The sequence below is a fragment of the Apodemus sylvaticus genome, chromosome 2 (genome assembly GCF_947179515.1).
Source record: "Apodemus sylvaticus chromosome 2, mApoSyl1.1, whole genome shotgun sequence".
In the NCBI taxonomy this organism is placed as follows: domain Eukaryota; kingdom Metazoa; phylum Chordata; class Mammalia; order Rodentia; family Muridae; genus Apodemus; species Apodemus sylvaticus.
Genome location: NC_067473.1, coordinates 116,169,137 through 116,190,176, shown reverse-complemented (window position 1 = coordinate 116,190,176; position 21,040 = coordinate 116,169,137). Strand labels below are relative to the sequence as shown.

Here is a 21,040-nt window from a genome sequence, read left to right as displayed (position 1 = left end):
TTAGATTCTTGTTATTTCAGGAAGAATTTCTAGACAAACCTCGTGACCTTCCATTTGAGATGTTAGGGGACATTTATTCCATCCTTCTTCAATGTTATCAGAATTGAAGTGACATTTGCTAAGGCATCTTTCAAAACCCCTGATATCAAAACAAATCAAGGAAGTAGTGTTTTCTATGTCTGAAACATCTCCTGACCTGCCTTCTTCCTCAATCACATGATTCCTGTCTTTCAGATACAAGTTTTCCTTTCAAATGGTTGAACACACTTTTAGTGGTTTTAACTGTCATTTTCCAGTCTGTAGTGGGAAATCTGATGGTAGCCACTAGGTCTGACATGGGTCAACAATATAAGAGTTACTCACAGCCTGAAGCATTCTCATGAATTCACAGGAATATGTGCTTTGAGGGTGGGTAACACTGACCTAGTTGTTTTAATTTTCTTTGATTCTTAAAGGACTACAGCCCTCCAGGGATACTGTATACACAGAATTATACATTCTTAAAGGCGTGACATGCGTGATTTTTTTAAATTAAAAACAACGTGACTGAGGGCAAGTCTGAGTACCGCCTGAGCATGAAGCCCTAGAGACCAAGACACACACACACACACACAAGTCTGAGTACCGCCTGAGCATGAAGCCCTAGAGACCAAGACACACACACACACACACACACACACACACACACACACACAAGCACCAACACACACACACACGCACGCACGCACGCACGCACGCACGCACGCACGCACCAGCTCTTCACTCGCCTCGGTTCTCGTCCTGCTTAGGCCTCGAGCACTGCCTCCAGGGGGCGCAGGGCGGACTGAGCGGGGCTGAGGCGCGCACCGCTCTCTTTCACCTGCTCTCAGCCCCAGCTCCGCCTTGGAGGGCGCACAGGAGTCGGAGCCCGGAGTCCGCGCTCACAAGTGTCCGCAGCGCAGGAGAGGCACTTGCTGAATCAGTTCCTGCGAGCCAGCGGAGCTCAGCTTCAGATTCGGTCCGCCCAGGAAAATCTTCCCCACGGAAACAAGTCCGCCACTTCCGGAAGACACACTTCCTGCCCAGGAAGAGAGCTGCTGTTAAGGGAGTCTTTCAGATTCTTGTGGGTGTCTCCCTCACCTTCCTGGCCAGGAGTCTTCCTCACCTCGGAGCCTGGGTTGCTTGCTGACATAGAGGAAAACAGGTGCCCTTCCAACAGAGGTGGAAAGTGAAATGGTGTTTTGAGTCGTGCCTTTGTTCTAGACAACATCATGGCTCTCCTTAGAGACCTCAGGTTCTCCCTGGGGTGGAGAGAGATACTCACCATGGGAAGATTCACTGTCCATTACAAGAACATTCTGACTCTTATCATATGGGGTGTCAGGAGGAATTAGAGAGGCATCGCCGTGGGGATGGAAGCTTTTTCTTTGAAGGAGCTCCCGGAGTGCTTGGAAGCCTGGAGCCAGATTCACCCCCTCATCCGTGCCGAGCATTCCTCGGGGTACTGAGTTTTCCAGGATGGTATGTTGGACTGAGGTGAGACCTCATGTGCTTTTGGCATTGTGGAAGCAGTGAATGGCTTAAGATGAAGACACTGCTCTTAAGGAGGCCACTGAGGAACAGAGAGGGTGACAGGTAGCAAGGACCTGTCACTGCAGGTGACATCTGCATCCTTATTAGGCAGCAGGGACTAAATTCCAGGAGCACAAGAGACCACAAATAGGCTTTTTTCCTGGGGTTTGACTTAGCTAGGGTAGGTGGGATGTGGGGTGGGTGGGGGAGTGACATAGCAGGAGTAGCTACTGTCTTTCGCATGAATGTGTCCTTATATCTGGGTGCAGCAGGGGACAGAACTCAGGTCCCAACCTGAGGAGGCTATAACCTCTAGCTTACCCCTGTGGTCCCACGTAATGCTACCTAGGCCTCAAAAGTCTACAACCTACAAAAACAGTGAAGCCATCTGGAGACCAAGTGTTTGGACACTTAAACCTATGGGGAACATTTGGCCTTCAGTCGGTAACAGCAGCATCCACCAGGACCTGGGTTCCAGCTCCTGTTTTGCCACCTGGAAGAAAGCTGAAGGCAGCACTGACAGACAAGCCAGGAGTTTTGCAAACATGGCCTCCCCCCAGCCATGGCCTCCCCCCAGCAGGATCTTAGTTGCTCTGCCATAGGCGTGTGCTTGGGTTGCCCATCCCCACCTGAATTGTGTCAAAACTACTGTCACCTTGGCTCCAAAATGTATGTCCACATGGTGGAGGCTCAGAGGTCTTGATGGCTTCACTCAGGTTTCAGCTACCCTGTGTCTCTTGGTTCTCTGCCAATCTAAACAATTAATTTGTCAACTCAGACAAGACTCTTCTTCAGACCATACAAGCATGAGATGCCAGACAGACCATGGAGTGCAAGATGGTAGCAAATCACACCTCTGAGTGAATTCACCATGAGTCATGCCTTTTGTTTCAGCCAAACTCTCTTCAGAGCCTGACCTCAAGTGTTGTTTGCAGGCAGGCAGCCTGGTTTCTTCGAAGCAAGGTTGCTGTCCTTGCCCAGCTGCTTTGTGAGCAGTTTGTACCCTGGCCCCTGGGCCTTCTCTAGCTCAGAGGCTACACCTGCCTTTGGTGAAGTCTGCTGCCATCTTTCTCTCTGTCCTGATTGATTCTCACATGTGGATGAAGTCATATAAACATACACACAGTACATGCATCCCACTAATTAAAAGGACATCTCTCTGCTCCTTGTAAGACTCCATGCTTCATGCACTTGAAGTTCTCTCTTCTCTCCCTCCCACGAATCTCCACCATCCTAATGTTCCCTGCTCTATGCCGGGTGTCTTTCCTACAAAACTACAACCATATTATCTTCAATTATTGACCGTATTCTTCTCCTTAGTAGTGCTCCCGGGAATCTCTGTTTTTTACCTTCATCCTGAGAGCTCCCTCACGAATGGCAAGAGGCTAACTAAGCTCTCCTAGAGCCTTGATCCAAAGTCTTCCCTGGAAACCCTCACTACCTCTCATCTCCCTCACATCCTCTGGTCTTTATTATTAATTTTTGGAAACTTCTAAAGGCTTCTCCCTGTCCCTCAATCCCACAAACTTCTGAGAATCTTTTTCAGTATAAGACCCCACAAAGTCTGCCTTCTCCCTTTCTCCTTAGACCTCTTGTGCACCCCTAGGGGACCATAGGCCCAGGCTAAATGCTACAAATGTAACAGCACCATCATGATCTTTTGCTGTACCTGTCATCCCTGTCTTTCTGACCTCTCCCAGGAAGTATGTGCCAATGGCAATACCTAGGCGGGAAAGCAGAGGTGGTAAAGTACCCTGGGAGTGAGAGGTTATGTTATGAAAGGGATGGAAAGGAAGGAGCAGCTTCTGTAGTGATGAGGCGCTCAGGGCCAGCCAGAACCAGCTTCCCTCCAGGCTAATCCTGTGGTGATCCAGAGATAAATAGACAAGGCTTCCCTCCCATGGCACATGTCAGCTCTTGACTCTTGGTTTATGATTGTCCAGGAGTCAGCCAATGAAATGCTAGGCCAGGCCTGTGACATAGAGATTCACCAGGCCCTGGTAGGTTCTCCTGGATGCCATCAGAGACAAAGGCCATCCTGGACACTTGGGTTTTTGGTACTAGGCAAGAGGACAGAGAGCTGAGACTTGGTTCTCTGTAGATCTGGATTCCCACAACCTTCTTGAAGACCTGTGGATGGAGAGGTTTTGCATTGATCCTTTGCTTTTCTGTAGACTGAATCTGTCCAGTTGCTGGAAAGTTTGCTGACACTTGCACCTGGAACACAGAAGTTTTCAGTGTCTGGACCCTGAAGAGGAAGCAGAAGATCTCAGAAGAGCACATCTTCCCACAGTGTGCCACCTCAGTGCCCAAAGGTCAGAGAACTTGTAACTGGGGAAGAAGGATCACAGGGAGGGCTCTACACACAGGTGCCTTTATTAAATCTACAAAGCCACCTAGAAATTGGGTGTTGTTGTACCATGGGCTAAAGGGGGACGACACACAGGCTCAGAGAAGTCATGGGACATGTCCCAGGAACAGACGGCTAGAAGAGGGAGGAAATGGGGTCATTAGGTGAGGATGACCTGACACTTCTCCCAGCACTACGGTCCTGCTTCCTCATGGGTGTCAACAGAGGCACACCTGTGAGTGCCCTCTCCTTGGCTTCTGAGAGTCTGGGAGGGAATTGGGGGCTGACCTGGCTTCCTCTATTTCCTGCAGGGCTCAGGGAAGCTGTGCAGGAAGGTCTGGATGTCCCTTGTGATCACTGATATTTGAGAGCTGGAAGTCTCCTCATGGCTCCTTATCACATTCGACAGTACCAGGAGAGGGACCACAAAAGGGTCCTGGAATTGTTCTCCAGGGGCATGAAGGAGCATGTCCCTGCCGCCTTCTACCATATGCTAACACTGCCTCATTCTCTCCTGTTCTTACCCGGGGTGCCTGTGACCATGGTGCTGGTGTCTGGCTCCTGGCTCCTGGCCACAGTAAGCAGCTTGCTCTTTCTCCTTTGCCTGTGGCTCCTTATCTGGTTTTCTTGGAGAAATTATGTGGCTACAAGTTTGCAGGCAGACCTGGCTGATATCACCAAGTCTTACCTGGATGTCCATGGCTCCTTCTGGGTGGCTGAGTCTGGAGAACAGGTAGTGGGCATGGTGGGTGCTTGTCCAGTCAAGGACCCTCCATTAAGGAGGAAGCAGCTGCAGCTCTTTCGCCTGTCTGTGTCATCACAGCACCGAGGACAGGGGATAGCGAAGGCACTGGTCAGAACTGTCCTCCAGTTTGCACGGGACCAGGGCTACAGTGATGTTGTCCTTGAGACCAGCATTGTGCAGTATAGCGCTCTTGCGCTCTACCAGGCCATGGGCTTCCAGAAGACAGGCCAGTATTTTGTCAACATAGCCACGAGGTTAATGGGTCTCTCTATCCTTCATTTCACCTACTCTCTCCCATTTTCTTGGGGACGAGGGATTTGACCTTTCTTGATTTGCTTGTCTGGGAGGCTGCAGTTCACTGTGCTGTAGGAACAAGCCCTCCCTGGCAGTTTCCTGCTGCCAATCCCAAGGGCTCCCTTACCATTCCTTTCAGGCAGCCATGCTGGTGGTCACCTGCGGGTGTTGGCTCCCTTCTGCTTTTTTAAGTGTCTCTCTTTCATCTTTCTAGTGCCATGATAAGATAGCACAAAACCCAACTGAGTCCACCCCGCACACATGTCACTTAGAAGTCTGTTAGTTAGCAGTTTCTGCTAGGTGGTCTCAAGACCTCAAGGCATAGGATTTAGGATCTATGCAGAGAAGCTAAAGTGAATTCAGAACAAAGACTTTTCTGACACACTTAACTTGTTGATTACTGAAAAACCTAAGTCTTTTGGCGAAGTGGAGCCTCCACTGGTGGAGACAGAGCAGTCATAGGTCAGGGTGGGCGCCCCACGAGAGCTGGAGCAAGGACGCTTAGGACTTACTCCTAAGTCAGCTTTGTGCACAGGGAGGAAGGAGACCTCTGTGATGCAGTGAGAGCAATTGTGAATGGCCTCTCCTGCGGGGAGTGACTCCCTGGCCTTGCTTTGGTCCCAGTCTTATGGAAAAGCAGAATTAAATGGATGCCAAAGATGAGACATTCTTGGGGATGCAGGAAGACAATATGGGATTGAAAGGATACAGCCTAACTGTCTAATGATCCCAAGAAGTCAGAAGTTTAAAATGCTATCTCGCTCCAAAGAAGCTCTAAAGCCAGCTTTCTAAGGAGTCCCAAACACCTCATATTCCAGAGCCATGTTAGAAAGGTCACATTCCTTGAGCCCGCTCATTGTTAGAAACTAGGTGAAAGGTTGCATTCCAGAGCTTGCCCTTTGTTAGGAGCTAAGCAAAAGGGCTTTGGGTAGGTGATCCTGACCCTATAAGGTAAAGGGAAATGACCTAATTAGTTGCTTATCTTGCTTCTGTAAACTGCTTATGCCATCACCCCCACCCAGGAGTTCGTGCTTCTATAGACCTCCGAGAAAATTGGAAACTAATTGGCTTGGATAATTTAAACTGAGTGGCCTAAAAACTGTGGAGTGGTACAAATTGATTGGCTCGCACTACGTGGGCTCTCGATGCTGAGGAATGATTGGTTTGTGATTCAAGGGCTTTGTTGTAAACTTATCAAAGCTGTCCCAATTCTGCACTGGGGTCCCACAGTCCTCTACCCCTGCGCAGTGTATGACTGTGGATTCCAGAGCCTCTGGAATAAAAATCCTCTTGCTTATTACATCAAGACCGTTTCTTGCGAGTGATATGGGTGTTACCTTCTGAGACGTGGGGTGCTAGGGTGCCCTCGTTTTTTCGGGGCTTACAGGATCAGGAATTATCATGAATATGTCACCCTAGAGAGAACCCCAGGACCAGTTGGCACTTGTTTGGGTTGGACAGCAGTGGGCTTCCAATACTCCAGGTTTTCCTCTGTAAAACATTAAAATGGTAGTTCAGGAGTTGGAATGGACACTGTAGAGTAGAAAGAAGCAGTCTTAGAACTAATGAGGTTGTTGGGTGTAGATTAACATGAGGCACATGCAGCCTTCCTGAATAGTTAAGCAAAGGCCCTGAGGGCCAATGAATCACAAATGTGGTTTCCACTCCTTTTGGTTGCATGGTGGAACTGGAGAACTCCTAGCTGTTTTAAGAACATAATAAAACATTTGTTCCCTGCTTCAAGCAGCAATCAAATTAATTATTATCAATGGCTGATCTATTACATGGCAAGCCTTTTTAGGCAAATTTAATAATTGTTATCCAAAAAATAAGTTGTTGCAATTTGCTTTATATTTCTATACATACTTCCCATGAAGATTATATCAACTATGGGAGTAAAGTTTATATAATTAGATCACATGTTATTCCTTTAAGTTTCTCCCTGCTTCAGCACAAATAACTGACTTGGGTGCTATAGCAGGTATTTTTAAAATGTTAAAATTCAAGCTTTTAATAATAGTAAATATATAGCTCCTGGTTTACAATTGCCTAAAATTGTTCCCTTTTTAATACTGCTGATTCTTAAATTTTACAATTGTTTATGCAAATGTAATTCAAATTTCAAAGGATATGTTCTCTAAATGACTGTCCTTTAGATATTTGAAAGCTAACCCAAAGGTTAGAGAGACAGCCATAGGTGCTGGGAGCTGGACTCTACATATGGATTACCCAAAGTCATTAAGACGGACAATGGGCCAGCCTACATTGGCAATAACTTTATCTCGTTTTGTAAAGAATTTGGCATTAAACATAAAACTGGAATTCCTTATAACCCAATGGGCCAAGGAATTGTTAAATGTGCACATCGCACTTTTAAAAATTGGCTTTTTAAAACAAAGAAGGGGAAACTATACCTTTCTAGACCACCCAAAGCACACCTTGCTTTTGTTTTGTTTTGAATTTCTTGCAAACTGATGCTTAAAGGTCAGTCTGCAGCAAATCGCTATTGGCATTTTGCCATTTCTAATTCCTATGCCATGGTTAAATGGCAGGACTCTTTAACCAATACATGGAACAGTCCAGACCCTGTTTTAATATGGAGAAGATGTTCTATTTATATTTTCTCACAAAAAGAAGATGGAGCCCGATGGCTGCCAGAAAGATTGGTATGGCAGGTAAATAGAGACCCTGAATCAGCTGGTAAGTATGACTAATTCAATAGTGTTCTTAAAGCCATTTCTCTCTTACCAGGAAGGTAGGCTCTGTCGTGACCACCCTTGTCCAGCAAGAGATAACGCGACACCAGGGAGTTTCCTTCCTCAAACAGTTTATTTGGGAACCTTGAACAAAGCTTCTTCTTCTTCTGGGGAGTGCCCACCAACCCTTTTTATGCTGTCCCAAGATCAAATCAGGTTAAGCCCCGTGGGAACTGCTGGTAGGCTGTCTCTATGTGGAAGGGACAAGAAGCAGCAGGCTTTCTAAATAATGTGTTGTTCATCTCAGGGGCCTTCTGCCAGCGAGGGGGCAGAAGGCGGAAACTTTAAGGTGCAGCACTTAGCAGCTTCCTACAAGGCTCCTTTTCCTCTAGCCGTTAATTTATAAGCCAGGATTTGTTCCTGAACTACTAATTTACAATCAAATTAAATATCTTGGGCCTTCCAGAAACAGTCCAAGCAGTTTTTTCCTTTTAATCTCTTCTTTTGTGTTTCAAGCAGGTATCTCTCAGATACAGCACTCGAAGGTGGGCTGCTACAGCAATGGCTTCCAGGACTCGAAGGTGGGCTGCTATGAAAGCCAGCCAGCTCATATTCATAGGGCATTTACTTTACCAGTGGATCTCCGAAAATGGAGCCCCATAGAACTCAGATCTTTGCGTGTTTGTTAATTAAACAAACATGGGCACCAGCAGGAGGTGCAAGGCAAAGCTCTGCAAGGGAAGGACCATGTTTTCTGGCTCTTGAGTTCCCTGAAAGCACACCTGACTGCATAGGGGCTGACGTTGAGAGACTGTCCTTATAATAATAATAAGGAAGTCTATTCCCCTCCTCTACATAAGACATCGTATAATATTTAAGGGGGTCAAGGTCAATGCTTTACACCTCTGGTCAAAGCTCTCCATCTTTTGACGGATATTTATCCACTGGTTTTCCTTAAAATTAATTAAAAAAAAAACTGTTCTCAAGAATAGCAACCAGCAACCTGACCACCCGCCTCCCGCAGAACAAGCAAAACTGGTTTCCAGCCTTCAGGGGAGGGGCCTGGCCTTCCCATGTATCTTGGGAGAGAGGCATTAAAGGGGGAGAGTTGAACTAGAAGCCATGTCTGTCTCCACATGTTTTCTCTTGACACCTGTTCCTATACCCATCTCTCCTTCCAGGGAACCCGCTGTTAGAATGTAGCAGCTGTACTCAACAAGGGACAACTACTCTTGTTTTAGTTTTTATTAAACCAGTATAGTATGTTAGCTCACCTTCAAAGCATTTGTGTTTATGCCCAATGACTGCTGTGCCAGCATCACTTGTAAAGGTAGCCTTTGCACAGTGGGAGGTGGCCACCCAGGAGACTCAGAACTTGTCCAGTTGCTGAGAACAGGTGACTGATCCTTTGAGATGTCCTGATATTGGGTCATAAATGGAAGAAAATAGATGTACATGCCCCCTACCCCAAGGCTTAGAAGAGTTATGGAAGAGGACACATGGAGATGTAAGCTCTAGAGAGGTGGACTCTCCTGTATCTGTTTCGTCTGAGTTGAAACATCCTCTGAGGGAGCTGACAGAGCCTCAGAAGCCTCAGGAGAGGGCACCTCTCTGAAGTCACTCAGGCAGTAAACATCTATCAGCAGGGAGAATCCTCTTAGGAAGTCAGTGTTGTAGATTTGGTGATTCATTAGCAATGCAGTGATATTGCTGCCTGGGTGACCTTGCTCCTAGAACTGATCCCTCACCTGTGTTCCTGTAGCTCCAATAAACTGTTTCGTCAAACTTGACTTGAGTGGATTTGTGTTTAGTTGTTTGGTTGCTTGTTTGCTTGGGTCTGTCATAGTGCCTGGATGCTGTGAATAGATGTTCATGCACATCCCCAGGAGAATTCAGACACAAAACACGGACACAGGCACAAAACCAATGGTCTTGCTCATTTCATCCCTGGGAGGGAAGCCAAGTGACAGGAACAAAGAGGCCAAGCAAGGCCAGGGTGGACGACTGCCATGTCCTTGGCCTCCGGAAAGCTCTGAGACCCCCACCTCCTTACCGGCATCTCTCCTGCTCAGGGACTTTGCTCCTGGACACAGCCTCAGAGCTGCACTGGACCTCCTTGCCCAGCCCCTGCCCCTGCCCTTCCTCTACAGGCATGGCAGCAGCTCAGGGGCAGCAACGTTTGCCAGTAGCATCCAAACACGCCAGGCTAATACCCACTGACATCCTCTCACTCTCTGCTCCCCCTGCCATTATCATTAGGAGCTCAGCAAGTGTGCTTTCAGCTAAGGGGACAGGCTGACCTGTTGTCCTGTTGATATTCTGTCTGCCATGGAGAGTTATGTCTGTGCTCCATGGCTTGTGTTTCCCACAGGGGGACACCAGCTCCCATGTTGCCTGATGAATGGAAGAGGGGACATGGTGCTTTTCACACCCTCAAGGCTAATGCCAGCACTTAAATATCCACCCTAAACAGTGCCTTAAGCAGGCACCATGTAGCCATCTCCAGGAGGAGGGGAGCAGAAGTCTCCAGTTGTCTTGAAGAATTCCACATAAGTCAGTAAGGCTTCCCCACCTCCTCCTGAGGGCTGCAGAGATGGAGCCCATGCTGTGCTGATGCTGCCTGGATCTGTGGATGGGATTGGCATCACTGAGTCCGAGGGGCTAATACAAGAAGGAAGCTTGGAAGTCCTCATGATAAATAGGAAATTGTGCTGGGAGCTCTGAGCCAAGCTGCTCAGATTTAACCTGAGAAAATGGAGGTGGCCAGAGTTTGGGGAGGCACATATAGGAAGTCTGCTGGAAATGTTTGTGATTTGAGAAATATGGTTATGCACAACACTTTTTTTGATGGAGCAATGACTGCTCAGTCTTACCATGTAACCATAGGCTAATTTCATGTTGCATACCTTTTGTCTCAGAAATAATGATGAAGGAAAGAGAATTGTTTGGAAAGGTGTAAACTCTAAGAGCTAGGGTCTCCAAGGCAGGAAAGAGCAAACTGTGGGTGGAGCTTTTGTAATCATGGAGTGACTCTGGCCAGAGGCAATGGCGGTGCCACTTTGAGTCCTACTGAATGTATCCTTACCAACCAGCCCAGGAACAGAGGTACAGATACAAATGGAGGCAAAACGAGGCCGCAACGCTAGAGTGTTTAATGTAAAATGTGCACCTAGAATCTCTGTCCTTAGGATCCACCTCAGTCTGTGGAGCCAGAGGCATGAACGGTTTGGATTCCTTTGAGGAGAATACCTCACACACCCATCAGGCTTCACTGGAAGAACCAGTAGAGGCTGAGAGGGACCTGAAGGTGAAGTAGGCACTTGAACAAATCAGAGTGAATGTGTCCCCTCCACAGGGGTGAGAACGCCAGTGAGCCTATTGGTCACATGTACATCACGTCACTTATTGATGCCTGAGAAGTACCAATTCTGTGAGTCCTGGGCTCCCTTGGAGTTCAACTGCAAGTTTCCAATCATGGACACAGACTCAAATCTTAACTGAAGGACCAAGGAAGGTTAGCCATCTTGTGTGGCAAGCGCTTTTCTGACTGAGCCTCAGCCCTAGCTCCCCCACCCCCTTTTCTCACAGCACTGAATTCCAGCTAAAAGTGAGCAGCTTTGCCACCCCACAGCACAGGCTGTGGACTTAACTGGTTACTGTAGAGGACCCTGTTCACACAGGGGCACTTCCGGGAACTTCTGAGGGTGGTGGCATATTTTATTCGTTTTCTTGGTCAGAGGCTCACAGGGATGAAACACATCCCAAGGAGAAAAATAAGAGCTTCACAAATCATCTTCAGGACACACAAATTAATAAACTGTACCGCAGTGTGCAGTCCAAAGAGGAGGATGTCTTTAGTAACTGGCACTGCTTGCAAGATTGCTTTGGGGCAGCTCGACCCTTCACTGGCATTCAGAGCGCTGTGGGGCAGCCTCCCCCGTGCAGGCATCAGAGGGGCTGTGGAGCTGGCTAACGTGTGCACTGGCATTATAGTGTGGGCAGTACCAGGCTCACACCACAGTCCACTGAGCAGTTCCTGCCACCTCTTTATCCCACTCTTTCCATCGTGGGAAGGGAAGCTCAGTGTCAGGATCCCACAGTGGAAGGAAGGAACCGGTTCTTAAAGGCTCTCCTCTGATTTGAATGTGTACATCATGGCTCCCCTGCCATCTCCCAGGTTTGTAGAATCTGGGTGTGGGGTTCTCACCATCAGGACGCTCATGCTTGTCCAGCAAGAGCATTACTCCTTGCACCATCTTCCCAGCCCCTAACGGGTTTGATTCTTAGGTACTTGTTATTTCAGGAAGAATTTCTAGACAAACCTCGTGACCTTCCATTTGAGATGTTAGGGGACATTTATTCCATCATTCTTCAATGTTATCAGAATTGAAGTGACATTTGCTAAGGCATCTTTCAAAACCCCTGATATCAAAGCAAATCAAGGAAGTAGTGTTTTCTATGTCTGAAACATCTCCTGAACTGCCTTCTTCCTCAATCACGTGATTCCTGTCTTCCAGATACAAGTTTTCCTTTCAAATGGTTGAACACACTTTTGGTGGTTTTCACTGTCATTTTCCAGTCTGTAGTGGGAAATTTGATGGTAACCACCAGGTCTGACATGGGTCAACAATCATAAGAATTACTCAGAGCCTGAAGCATACTCATAATTTACAGGAATATGTGCTTTGAGGGCAGGTAACACTGATCCAGTTGTTTTAATTTTCTTTGACCCTTTTTTTTTTTTTTTTTGGACTTTGTTTTTTTCAAGACAGGGTTTCTCTGTGTAGCCCTAGCTGTCCTGGAACTCACTCTGTAGACCAGGCTGGCCTCGAACTCAGAAATCCACTTGCCTCTGCCTCCCAGAGTGCTGAGATTACAGGCATGCACCACCACCGCCCGGCTGTTTTCTTTGACTCTTAAAGGACTATAGTTTCAGGACCTCAAGTGACATGTATACACAGAATTATAAACTCTCAAATCATTTAGTGTTTGGTTTTTGTTTTGTTTTAAGTTAAAGGCAATATGATTGAGGGAAAGTCTGAATACCCAGCAAGCAGGAACCCTGGGGAGCAGCAGGAACCCCCACCCAGTCTCTAGCAAGCACAAGATCTTCAGTGGCCTCTGCTCTCACCTCCTGCTTCAGCCTCAGGTCCTGCCTCTAGAGGGTGCTGTGGGGTGAGGCCCAGAGCTGAGCAGCACTGACCAAGCCTCTCTTTCACCTGCTCTCTGCCCTAGGCCTTGGAGTGAACTTGGGCCAGGGGTCACCATGCCATCTTACAATAAAAGTGCCCACATGACAGGAGAAGCACTCGCTGCATCAATTCCTGAGAAGAGAGCTCACCCTCATTCTCAGTCAGCCCAGGAAGATCTTCCCCAAGGAAACAAGTCTGCCACTTCAGGAAAACCCAGTTTCGCCCAGGTAGCAGGCTGCTGAGGTGCTGAGGAAGACTTTCAGAACGTGGTGGGCGTCCCCTCTGCCTCCCCCTTTCCTTCCAATGAATCTTCCTCACCTCGGAGCCTGGGTTGTGGACATAGAGGAAAACAGGTGCTCTTCCAACAGAGGTGGAAAGTGAAATGGTGTTTTGAGTCGTGCCTTTGTTCTAGACAACATCATGGCTCTCCTTAGAGACCTCAGGTTCTCCCTGGGGTGGAGAGAGATACTCACCATGGGAAGATTCACTGTCCATTACAAGAACATTCTGACTCTTATCATATGGGGTGTCAGGAGGAATTAGGGAGGCATCGCCGTGGGGATGGAAGCTTTTTCTTTGAAGGAGCTCCCGGAGTGCTTGGAAGCCTGGAGCCAGAATCACCCCCTCATCCGTGCCGAGCATTCCTCGGGGTGCTGAGTTTTCCAGGATGGTATGTTGGACTGAGGTGAGACCTCATGTGCTTTTGGCATGGTGGAAGCAGTGAATGGCTTAAGATGAAGACACTGCTCTTAAGGAGGCCACTGAGGAACAGAGAGGGTGACAGGTAGCAAGGACCTGTCACTGCAGGTTCTGCATCTTTATTCGGCAGCAGGGACTAAATTCCAGGAGCACAAGAGACCACAAATAGGCTTTTTTCCTGGGGTTTGACTTAGCTAGGGTAGGTGGGATGTGGGGTGGGTGGGGGAGTGACATAGCAGGAGTAGCTACTGTCTTTCGCATGAATGTGTCCTTATATCTGGGTGCAGCAGGGGACAGAACTCAGGTCCCAACCTGAGGAGGCTATAACCTCTAGCTTACCCCTGTGGTTCCACGTAGTGCTACCTAGGCCTCAAAAGTCTACAACCTACCAAAACAGTGAAGCCATCTGGAGACCAAATGTTTGGACACTTAAACCTATGGGGAACATTTGGCCTTCAGTCGGTAACAGCAGCATCCACCAGGGCCTGGGTTCCAGCTCCTGTTTTGCCACCTGGAAGAAAGCTGAAGGCAGCACTGACAGACAAGCCAGGAGTTTTGCAAACATGGCCTCCCCCCAGCCATGGCCTCCCCTCAGCAGGATTTTAGTTGCTCTGCCATAGGCGTGTGCTTGGGGTGCCCATCCCCACCTGAATTGTGTCAAGACTACTGTCACCTTGGCTCCAAAATGTATGTCCACATGGTGGAGGTGCAGAGGTCTTGATGGCTTCACTCAGGTTTAAGCTACCCTGTGTCTCTTGGTTCTCTCCCAATCTAAACAATTCATTTGTCAACTCAGACCAGACTCTTCTTCAGACCATACAAGCATGAGATGCCAGACAGACCATGGAGTGCAAGGTGGTGGCAAATCACACCTCTGAGTGAATTCACCATGAGTCATGTCTTTTGTTTCAGCCAAACTCTCTTCAGAGCCTGACCTCAAGTGTTGATTGTAGGCAGGCAGCCTGGTTTCTTTGAAGCAAGGTTGCTGTCCTTGCCCAGCTGCTTTGTGAACAGTTTGTACCATGGCCCCTGGGCCTTCTCTAGCTCAGAGGCTACACCTGCCTTTGGTGAAGTCTGCTGCCTTCTTTCTCTCTGTCCTGATTGATTCTCATGTATGGATGAAGTCATATAAACATACACACAGTACATGCATCCCACTAATTAAAAGGATATCTCGCCGGGCGGGGGTAGCGCACGCCTGTAATCCCAGCACTCTGGGAGGCAGAGGCAGGTGGATTTCTGAGTTGGAGGCCAGCCTGGTCTACAAAGTGAGTTCCAGGACAACCAGGGCTATACAGAGAAATGCTGTCTTGAAAAAACCAAATCCAAAAAACCAAAAAACCAAAAAAAAAAAAAAAAAAAAAAAAAAAAAAAAAAAAAAGGATATCTCCCTATTTCTTTTTTTTTTAATTCGGTATATTTTTTTATTTACATTTCAAATGATTTCCCCTTTTCTAGACCCCCACTCCCCGAAAGTCCCATCAGTCCCCTTCCCTCCCCCTGTTCTCCCACCCACCCCTTCCCACTTCCCTGTTCTGGTTTTGCCCTATACTGCTTCACTGAATCTTTCCAGAACAAAGGGCCACTCCTCCGTTCTTCTTGTACCTCATTTGATGTGTGGATTATGTTTTGGGTATTCCAGTTTTCTAGGTTAATATCCACTTACTAGTGAGTGCATACCATGATTGATCTTTTGAGACTGGGTTACCTCACTTAGTATGATGTTCTCCAGCTCCATCCATTTGCCTAAGAATTTCATGAATTCATTGTTTCTAATGGCTGAATAGTACTCCATTGTGTATATATACCACATTTTTTGCATCCATTCTTCTGTTAAGGGATACCTGGGTTCTTTCCAGCTTCTGGCTATTATAAATAGGGCTGCTATGAACATAGTGGAGCATGTATCCTTAGTACATGCTGGGGAATCCTCTGGGTATATGCCCAGGAGTAGTATAGCAGGATCTTCTGGAAGTGAGGTGCCCAGTTTTCTGTGGAACTGCCAGACTGATTTCCAGAGTGGTTGTACCAATTTGCAACCCACCAGCAGTGGAGGAGTGTTCCTCTTTCTTCACATCCTCACCAACACCTGCTGTCTCCTGAATTTTTAATCTTAGCCATTCTGACTAGTGTAAGGTGAAATCTCAGGGTTGTTTTGCTTTGCATTTCCCTAATGACTAATGAAGTTGAGCATTTTTTAAGATGTTTCTCCGACATCCAAAGTTCTTCAGGTGTAAATTCTCTGTTTAACTCTCTACCCCATTTTTAATAGGGTTATTTGGTTTTTCTGGAGTCTAACTTCTTGAGTTCTTTATATTTATTGGATATTAGCCCTCTATCTGATGTAGGGTTGGTGAAGATCTTTTCCCAATTTGTTGGTTGCCGATTTGTCCTTTTGATGGTGTCCTTTGCCTTAGAGAAACTTTGTAATTTTATGAGCATTTGTCAATTCTTGATCTTAGAGCATACGCTATTAGTGATCTGTTCAGAAACTTTCCCCCTGTACCGATGTCCTCAATGGTCTTCCCCAGTTTCTTTTCTATTAGCTTCAGAGTGTCTGGCTTTATGTAGAGGTCCTTGATCCATTTGGAGTTGAGCTTAGTACAAGGAGACAAGGATGGATCAATTCGAATTCTTCTGCATGCTGACCTCCAGTTGAACCAGCACCATTTGTTGAAAAGGCTATCTTTTTTCCATTGGATGTTTTCAGCCCCTTTGTTGAGGATCAAGTGGCCATAGATGTGTGGGTTCATTTCTGGATCTTCAATCCTGTTCCATTGATCTGCCTGCCTGTCACTGTACCAATACCATGCCGTTTTTAACACTATTGCTCTGTAGTATTGCTTGAGGTCAGGGATACTGATTCCCCCAGAATTTCTTTTGTTGTTGAGAATAGTTTTAGCTATCCTGGGTTTTTTGTTATTCCAGATGAATTTGAGAATTGCTCTTTCTAAATCTATGAAGAATTGAGTTGGGATTTTGATGGGTATTGCATTGAATCTGTATATTGCTTTTGGCAAAATGGCCATTTTAACTATATTAATCCTGCCGATCCATGAGCATAGGAGGGTTTTCCATTTTTGGGGGGTGTTCTTCCATTTCCTTCTTCAGAGTCTTGAAGTTCTTGTCATACAGATCTTTCACATGTTTGGTAAGAGTCACCCCAAGGTACTTTATACTGTTTGTGGCTATTGTGAAGGGGGTCATTTCCCTCATTTCTTTCTCAGCCTGCTTATCCTTTGAGTATAGGAAGGCTACTGATTTGCTTGAGTTGATTTTATAACCTGCCACTGTGCTGAAGTTGTTTATCAGCTGTAGGAGTTCTCTAGTGGAGTTTTTTGGGGTCACTTAGGTAGACTATCATATCATCTACAAATAATGATAGTTTGAATTCTTCCTTTCCAATTTGTATCCCTTTGACCTCCTTATGTTGTTTAATTGCCCGAGCTGGTACCTCAAGTACAATATTGAAAAGATAGGGAGAAAGGGGGCAGCCCTGTCTAGTTCCTGATTTTAGTGGGATTGCTTCAAGTTTCTCTCCATTTAGTTTGATGCTGGCTACCAGTTTGTTGTATATTGCTTTTACTATGTTTAAGTATGGGCCTTGAATTGCTGTTCTTTCCAAGAGTTTAAGCATGAAAGGATGCTGAATTTTGTCACATGCTTTTTCAGCATCCAATGAAATGACCATGTGGTTTTTTTCTTTGAGTTTGTATATGTAGTGGGTTGCATTGATGGATTTCCGTATATTGAACCAACCCTGCATCCCTGGGATAAAGCCTACTTGATCATGGTGGAACACATTTTTATGTGTTCTTGGATTCAGTTGGCAAGAATTTTATTGAGTATTTTTGCATCGATGTTCATAAGGGAAATTGGTCTGAAGTTCTCTTTCTTTGTTGGATCTTTGTGTGGTTTTGGTATCAGCGTAATATGGTGATATTGTGGCTTCGAAGAAGGAATTGGCTAGTGTTCCTTCTGTTTCTATTTTGTGGAATAGTTTGAAGAGTATTGGTGTTAGGTCTTCTTTGAAGGTCTGATAGAATTCTGCACTGAAACCATCTGGTCCTGTGCTTTTTTTGGTTGGAAGACTTTCTATGACCCCTTCTATTTCTTTAGGGGTTATGGGACTGTTTAGATGATCTATTTGGTCCTGATTTAATTTTGGTATTTGGTATCTGTCTAGGAAATTGTCCATTTCCTCCAGATTCTCCAGTTGTGTTGAATATAGGCTTTTGTAGTAGGATCTGATGATTTTTTTGGATTTCCTCAGTTTCTGTAGTTATATCCCCCCCTTTCATTTCTAATTTTGTTAATCTGGATACTTTCTCTGTGCCCTTTGGTCAGTCTGGCTAAGGGTTTATCTAGCTTGTTGATTTTCTCAAAGAACCAGCTCCTGGATTCGTTGATTCTTTGTATGGTTCTCTTTGTTTCCACTTGATTGATTTCAGCCCTGAGTTTGATGATTTCCTGTCTTCCACTCCTCCTGGGCGAATTGGCTTCTTTTTTTCCCAGGGCTTTCAGGTGTGTCGTTAAGCTGCTAGTGTATGCTCTCTCCATTTTCTTTTTGGAGACACACAGGGCTATGAGTTTTCCTCTTAGCACTGCTTTCATTGTGTCCCAAAGATTTGGGTATGTTGTGCCTTCATTTTCATTAAATTCTAAAAAGTCTCTGATTTCTTTCTTTATTTCTTCTTTGGCCAAGGTGTCATTGAGTAGAGTATTGTTCAGCCTCCATGTGTATGTGAGCGTTCTTTTTGTTGCTATTGAAAACCACTCTTACTCCATAGTGATCTGATAGGAGGGATTAGTTCGATATTCTTATATTTGTTGAGGTCTGTCTTGTGACCAATTATATGGTCGATTTTGGAGAAGGTACCATGAGGTGCCGAGAAAAAGGTATATTCTTTTGCTTTAGGGTGAAATGGTCTATAAATATCAGTCAAATCCAATTGGTCCAAAGCTTCAATTAGTTTTACTGTGTCCCTGTTTATTTTCTGTTTTCCTGATCGGTCCATTGAGGAGAGTGGAGTGTTGAAGTCCCCCACAATTATTGTGTTAGGTGCAATGTGTGCTTTGAGCTTAATAAAGTTTCTTTTACGAATGAGGGTGTCCTTGCATTTGGCACATAGATGTTCAGAATTGAAAGTTCTTCTTGGTGGATTTTTCCTTTGACCAGCAAGAAGTGTCCTTCTGTGTCTCTTTTGATGACTTGAGGTTGAAAGTCAATTTTATCTGATGTTAGAATGGCTACTCTGGCTCATTTCCCGAGACCATTGGCTTGTAAAATTGTCTTCCAACCTTTTACTCTAGGTAGTTTTTGTCTTTGACACTGAGGTGTGTCTCCTGTATGCAGCAAAATGTAGGGTCCTGTTTCCTTATCCAGTGTGTTAGTCTGTCTTTTTATTGCGGAGTTGAGTCGATTAATGTTAAGAGATATTAAGGAATAGTGATTATTACTTTCTGTCATTTTTGATGTTATTTTTATATTCGAGTGGTTATCTTCTTTTGGGTTTGATGAAGGAAGGTAACAATCTTGCTTTTTCCAGGGTGTAGTTTCCCTCCTTGTATTGGAGTTTTCCTCTTCTTATTCTTTGCAGAGCTGGGTTTCTGGAAAGATATTATATAAATTTGGTTTTGTCATGGAATATCTTTGTTTCTCCATCTATGGTGAATGAGAGTTTTGCTGGGTATAGTAGTCTTGGCTGACATTTGTGTTCTCTTAGAGTCTGCATGAGATCTGCCCAGGATCTTCTAGCTTTCATGGTCTCTGGTGAGAAGTCTGGTGTGATTCTGATAGGTCTTCCTTTATATGTTACTTGGCCTTTTTCTCTTACTGCCTTTAATATTCTTTCTTTGTTTAGTTCATTTGGGGTTTTGATTATTATATGATGGGAAGTATTTCGGCACAGGTTCAGTCTGTTTGGAGTTCTGTGGGCTTCTTGTATATTCATGGGCATCTCTCTCTTTAAGTTGGGAAAGTTTTCTTCCATAATTTTGTTGAAGATATTTGCTGGCCCTTTCAGATGTAAATCTTCACTCTCATCTATACTTATAATCCTTAGGTTTGGTCTTCTCATTGTATCCTGGATTTCCTGAATGTTCTGGGATACAAGCTTTTTGCATTTTGCATTTTCTTTGACTGTTGAGTCCATGGTTTCTATGGTATCTTCGGCATCTGAGATTTTTTCTTCCATCTCTTGTATTCTGTTGTTGATATTTTCATCTATGGCCCCTGATTTATTCTCAAAGTTTTCTATCTCCAAAGATGTCTCCCTTTGTGATTTCTTAGTTGTTTCTACTTCTGTTTTTAGATCCAGGATGGTTTTGCTCAGTTCCATCATTTGTTTGTTTGTGTTTTCCTTTAATTCTTTAAGAGATTTTTGTGTTTCCTCTTTCATGACTTCTGCCTGTTGACTCAAGTTCTCCTGCATTTCTTTAAGGTTTTTTTTTTTTTGCGTTTCTTCTTTATTGGCTTCTATCTCTTGAGCCTTATTCTCCTGAATTTCTTTAAGTGATTTTTGTGTTTCCATTATATGGGTTTCTAGCTTATTCATGTTCCCCTGTATTTCTTTAAGAGATTCATTTATGTCCTTTTTGTGTTCTTCTAGCAGCATCATGACCAGTGATTTTAAATCCAAATCTTGTTTCTCTGGTGTATTGGCATAACCAGGACTTGCTGATGTTGGAGAGTTTGGTTCAGACGCTGCCAAATTACCTAGATTTCTGTTAGTAGCATTCCTGTGTTTGCCCTTTGCCATTGTGTTCTCTGGCGTTAGTTGATCTTGTCTCTGGCTGGTCTTTGAGCCTCCTGTGAGGCTCTAGGGCTATTTCTGCAACACTGGATGGCTGGGTTTCCCTGTTACAGATTGCTGATGTGCTGTCCTCCTCTTGGGTGCCCTTGCAGTCCTAGTGTGCTTTGCCCCAGATTGTCTGTGAACCAGATGCTGCCAGTTTGCTCCTTCAGGGAGTGCTGATGGTGTATGCTGCCGGGACCTTTTCCGAGTGCTGATCACTCTGCTGGGCAGCCAAATTCCCAACCGGGTTGGTGCACACAAGGCTAGCCTAGCTGCTGAGACCCCGAGTCTAGGCAAAAGCCTGGCAGTCCAAGTTCCGAGCAAAGTTCCCCTCGGGCTATGACTGTTAATTGGGTCTGTCAGGTGGCCAGGATGGCAGTGTGCACACGCTCCCTGAAAGTGCCTGGAGAGTCTGCAGGGCTAACAACCTCCTGGCCGGGTTGGCACACAGATGGCCCACCGAGCAGCCCAGGTCTTGGGGGCAGTCCAAGGCCTGTCCGGCTTAGACAACTCCCTTCCCCACCCCATGTTAGCCTCGGGCTATGCCTGTTAGCCTGCTTTGCCTGCTAGAACTCCCTGGCTTCCTGTAGTCAAAATGGCGGCGTGCATGCCTGACTGACAACCTCCTGGCTGGGTTGGCACCCGGATGCACTCCCCCCCCCCAAACAGCCCTGGGCCTGGGTGCAGGCCAACGCCCGTCGGGCTTAGAACCCCTC

The 21,040-nt window shown here is 45.9% G+C and overlaps 1 protein-coding gene across 1 annotated transcript; it reads left to right on the top strand.

Annotated features, from left to right (window-relative positions):
• The first annotated feature begins 1,180 nt into the window (after positions 1-1,180).
• Positions 1,181-6,240, top strand: LOC127678876 (N-acetyltransferase family 8 member 2-like). The gene is made up of 3 exons (XM_052174201.1): positions 1,181-1,515; positions 3,726-3,866; positions 4,213-6,240. Exon 3 carries the CDS (start codon positions 4,287-4,289, stop codon positions 4,965-4,967), a length of 681 nt encoding a protein of 226 aa, XP_052030161.1. The 5' UTR covers positions 1,181-1,515; positions 3,726-3,866; positions 4,213-4,286; the 3' UTR covers positions 4,968-6,240.
• Positions 6,241-21,040: the final 14,800 nt, after the last annotated feature.

Coding starts and splice junctions, on each gene's coding strand:
- LOC127678876 (XM_052174201.1), top strand. CDS start 4,287: ATGGCTCCTTATCACATTCGACAGTACCAGGAGAGGGACCACAAAAGG.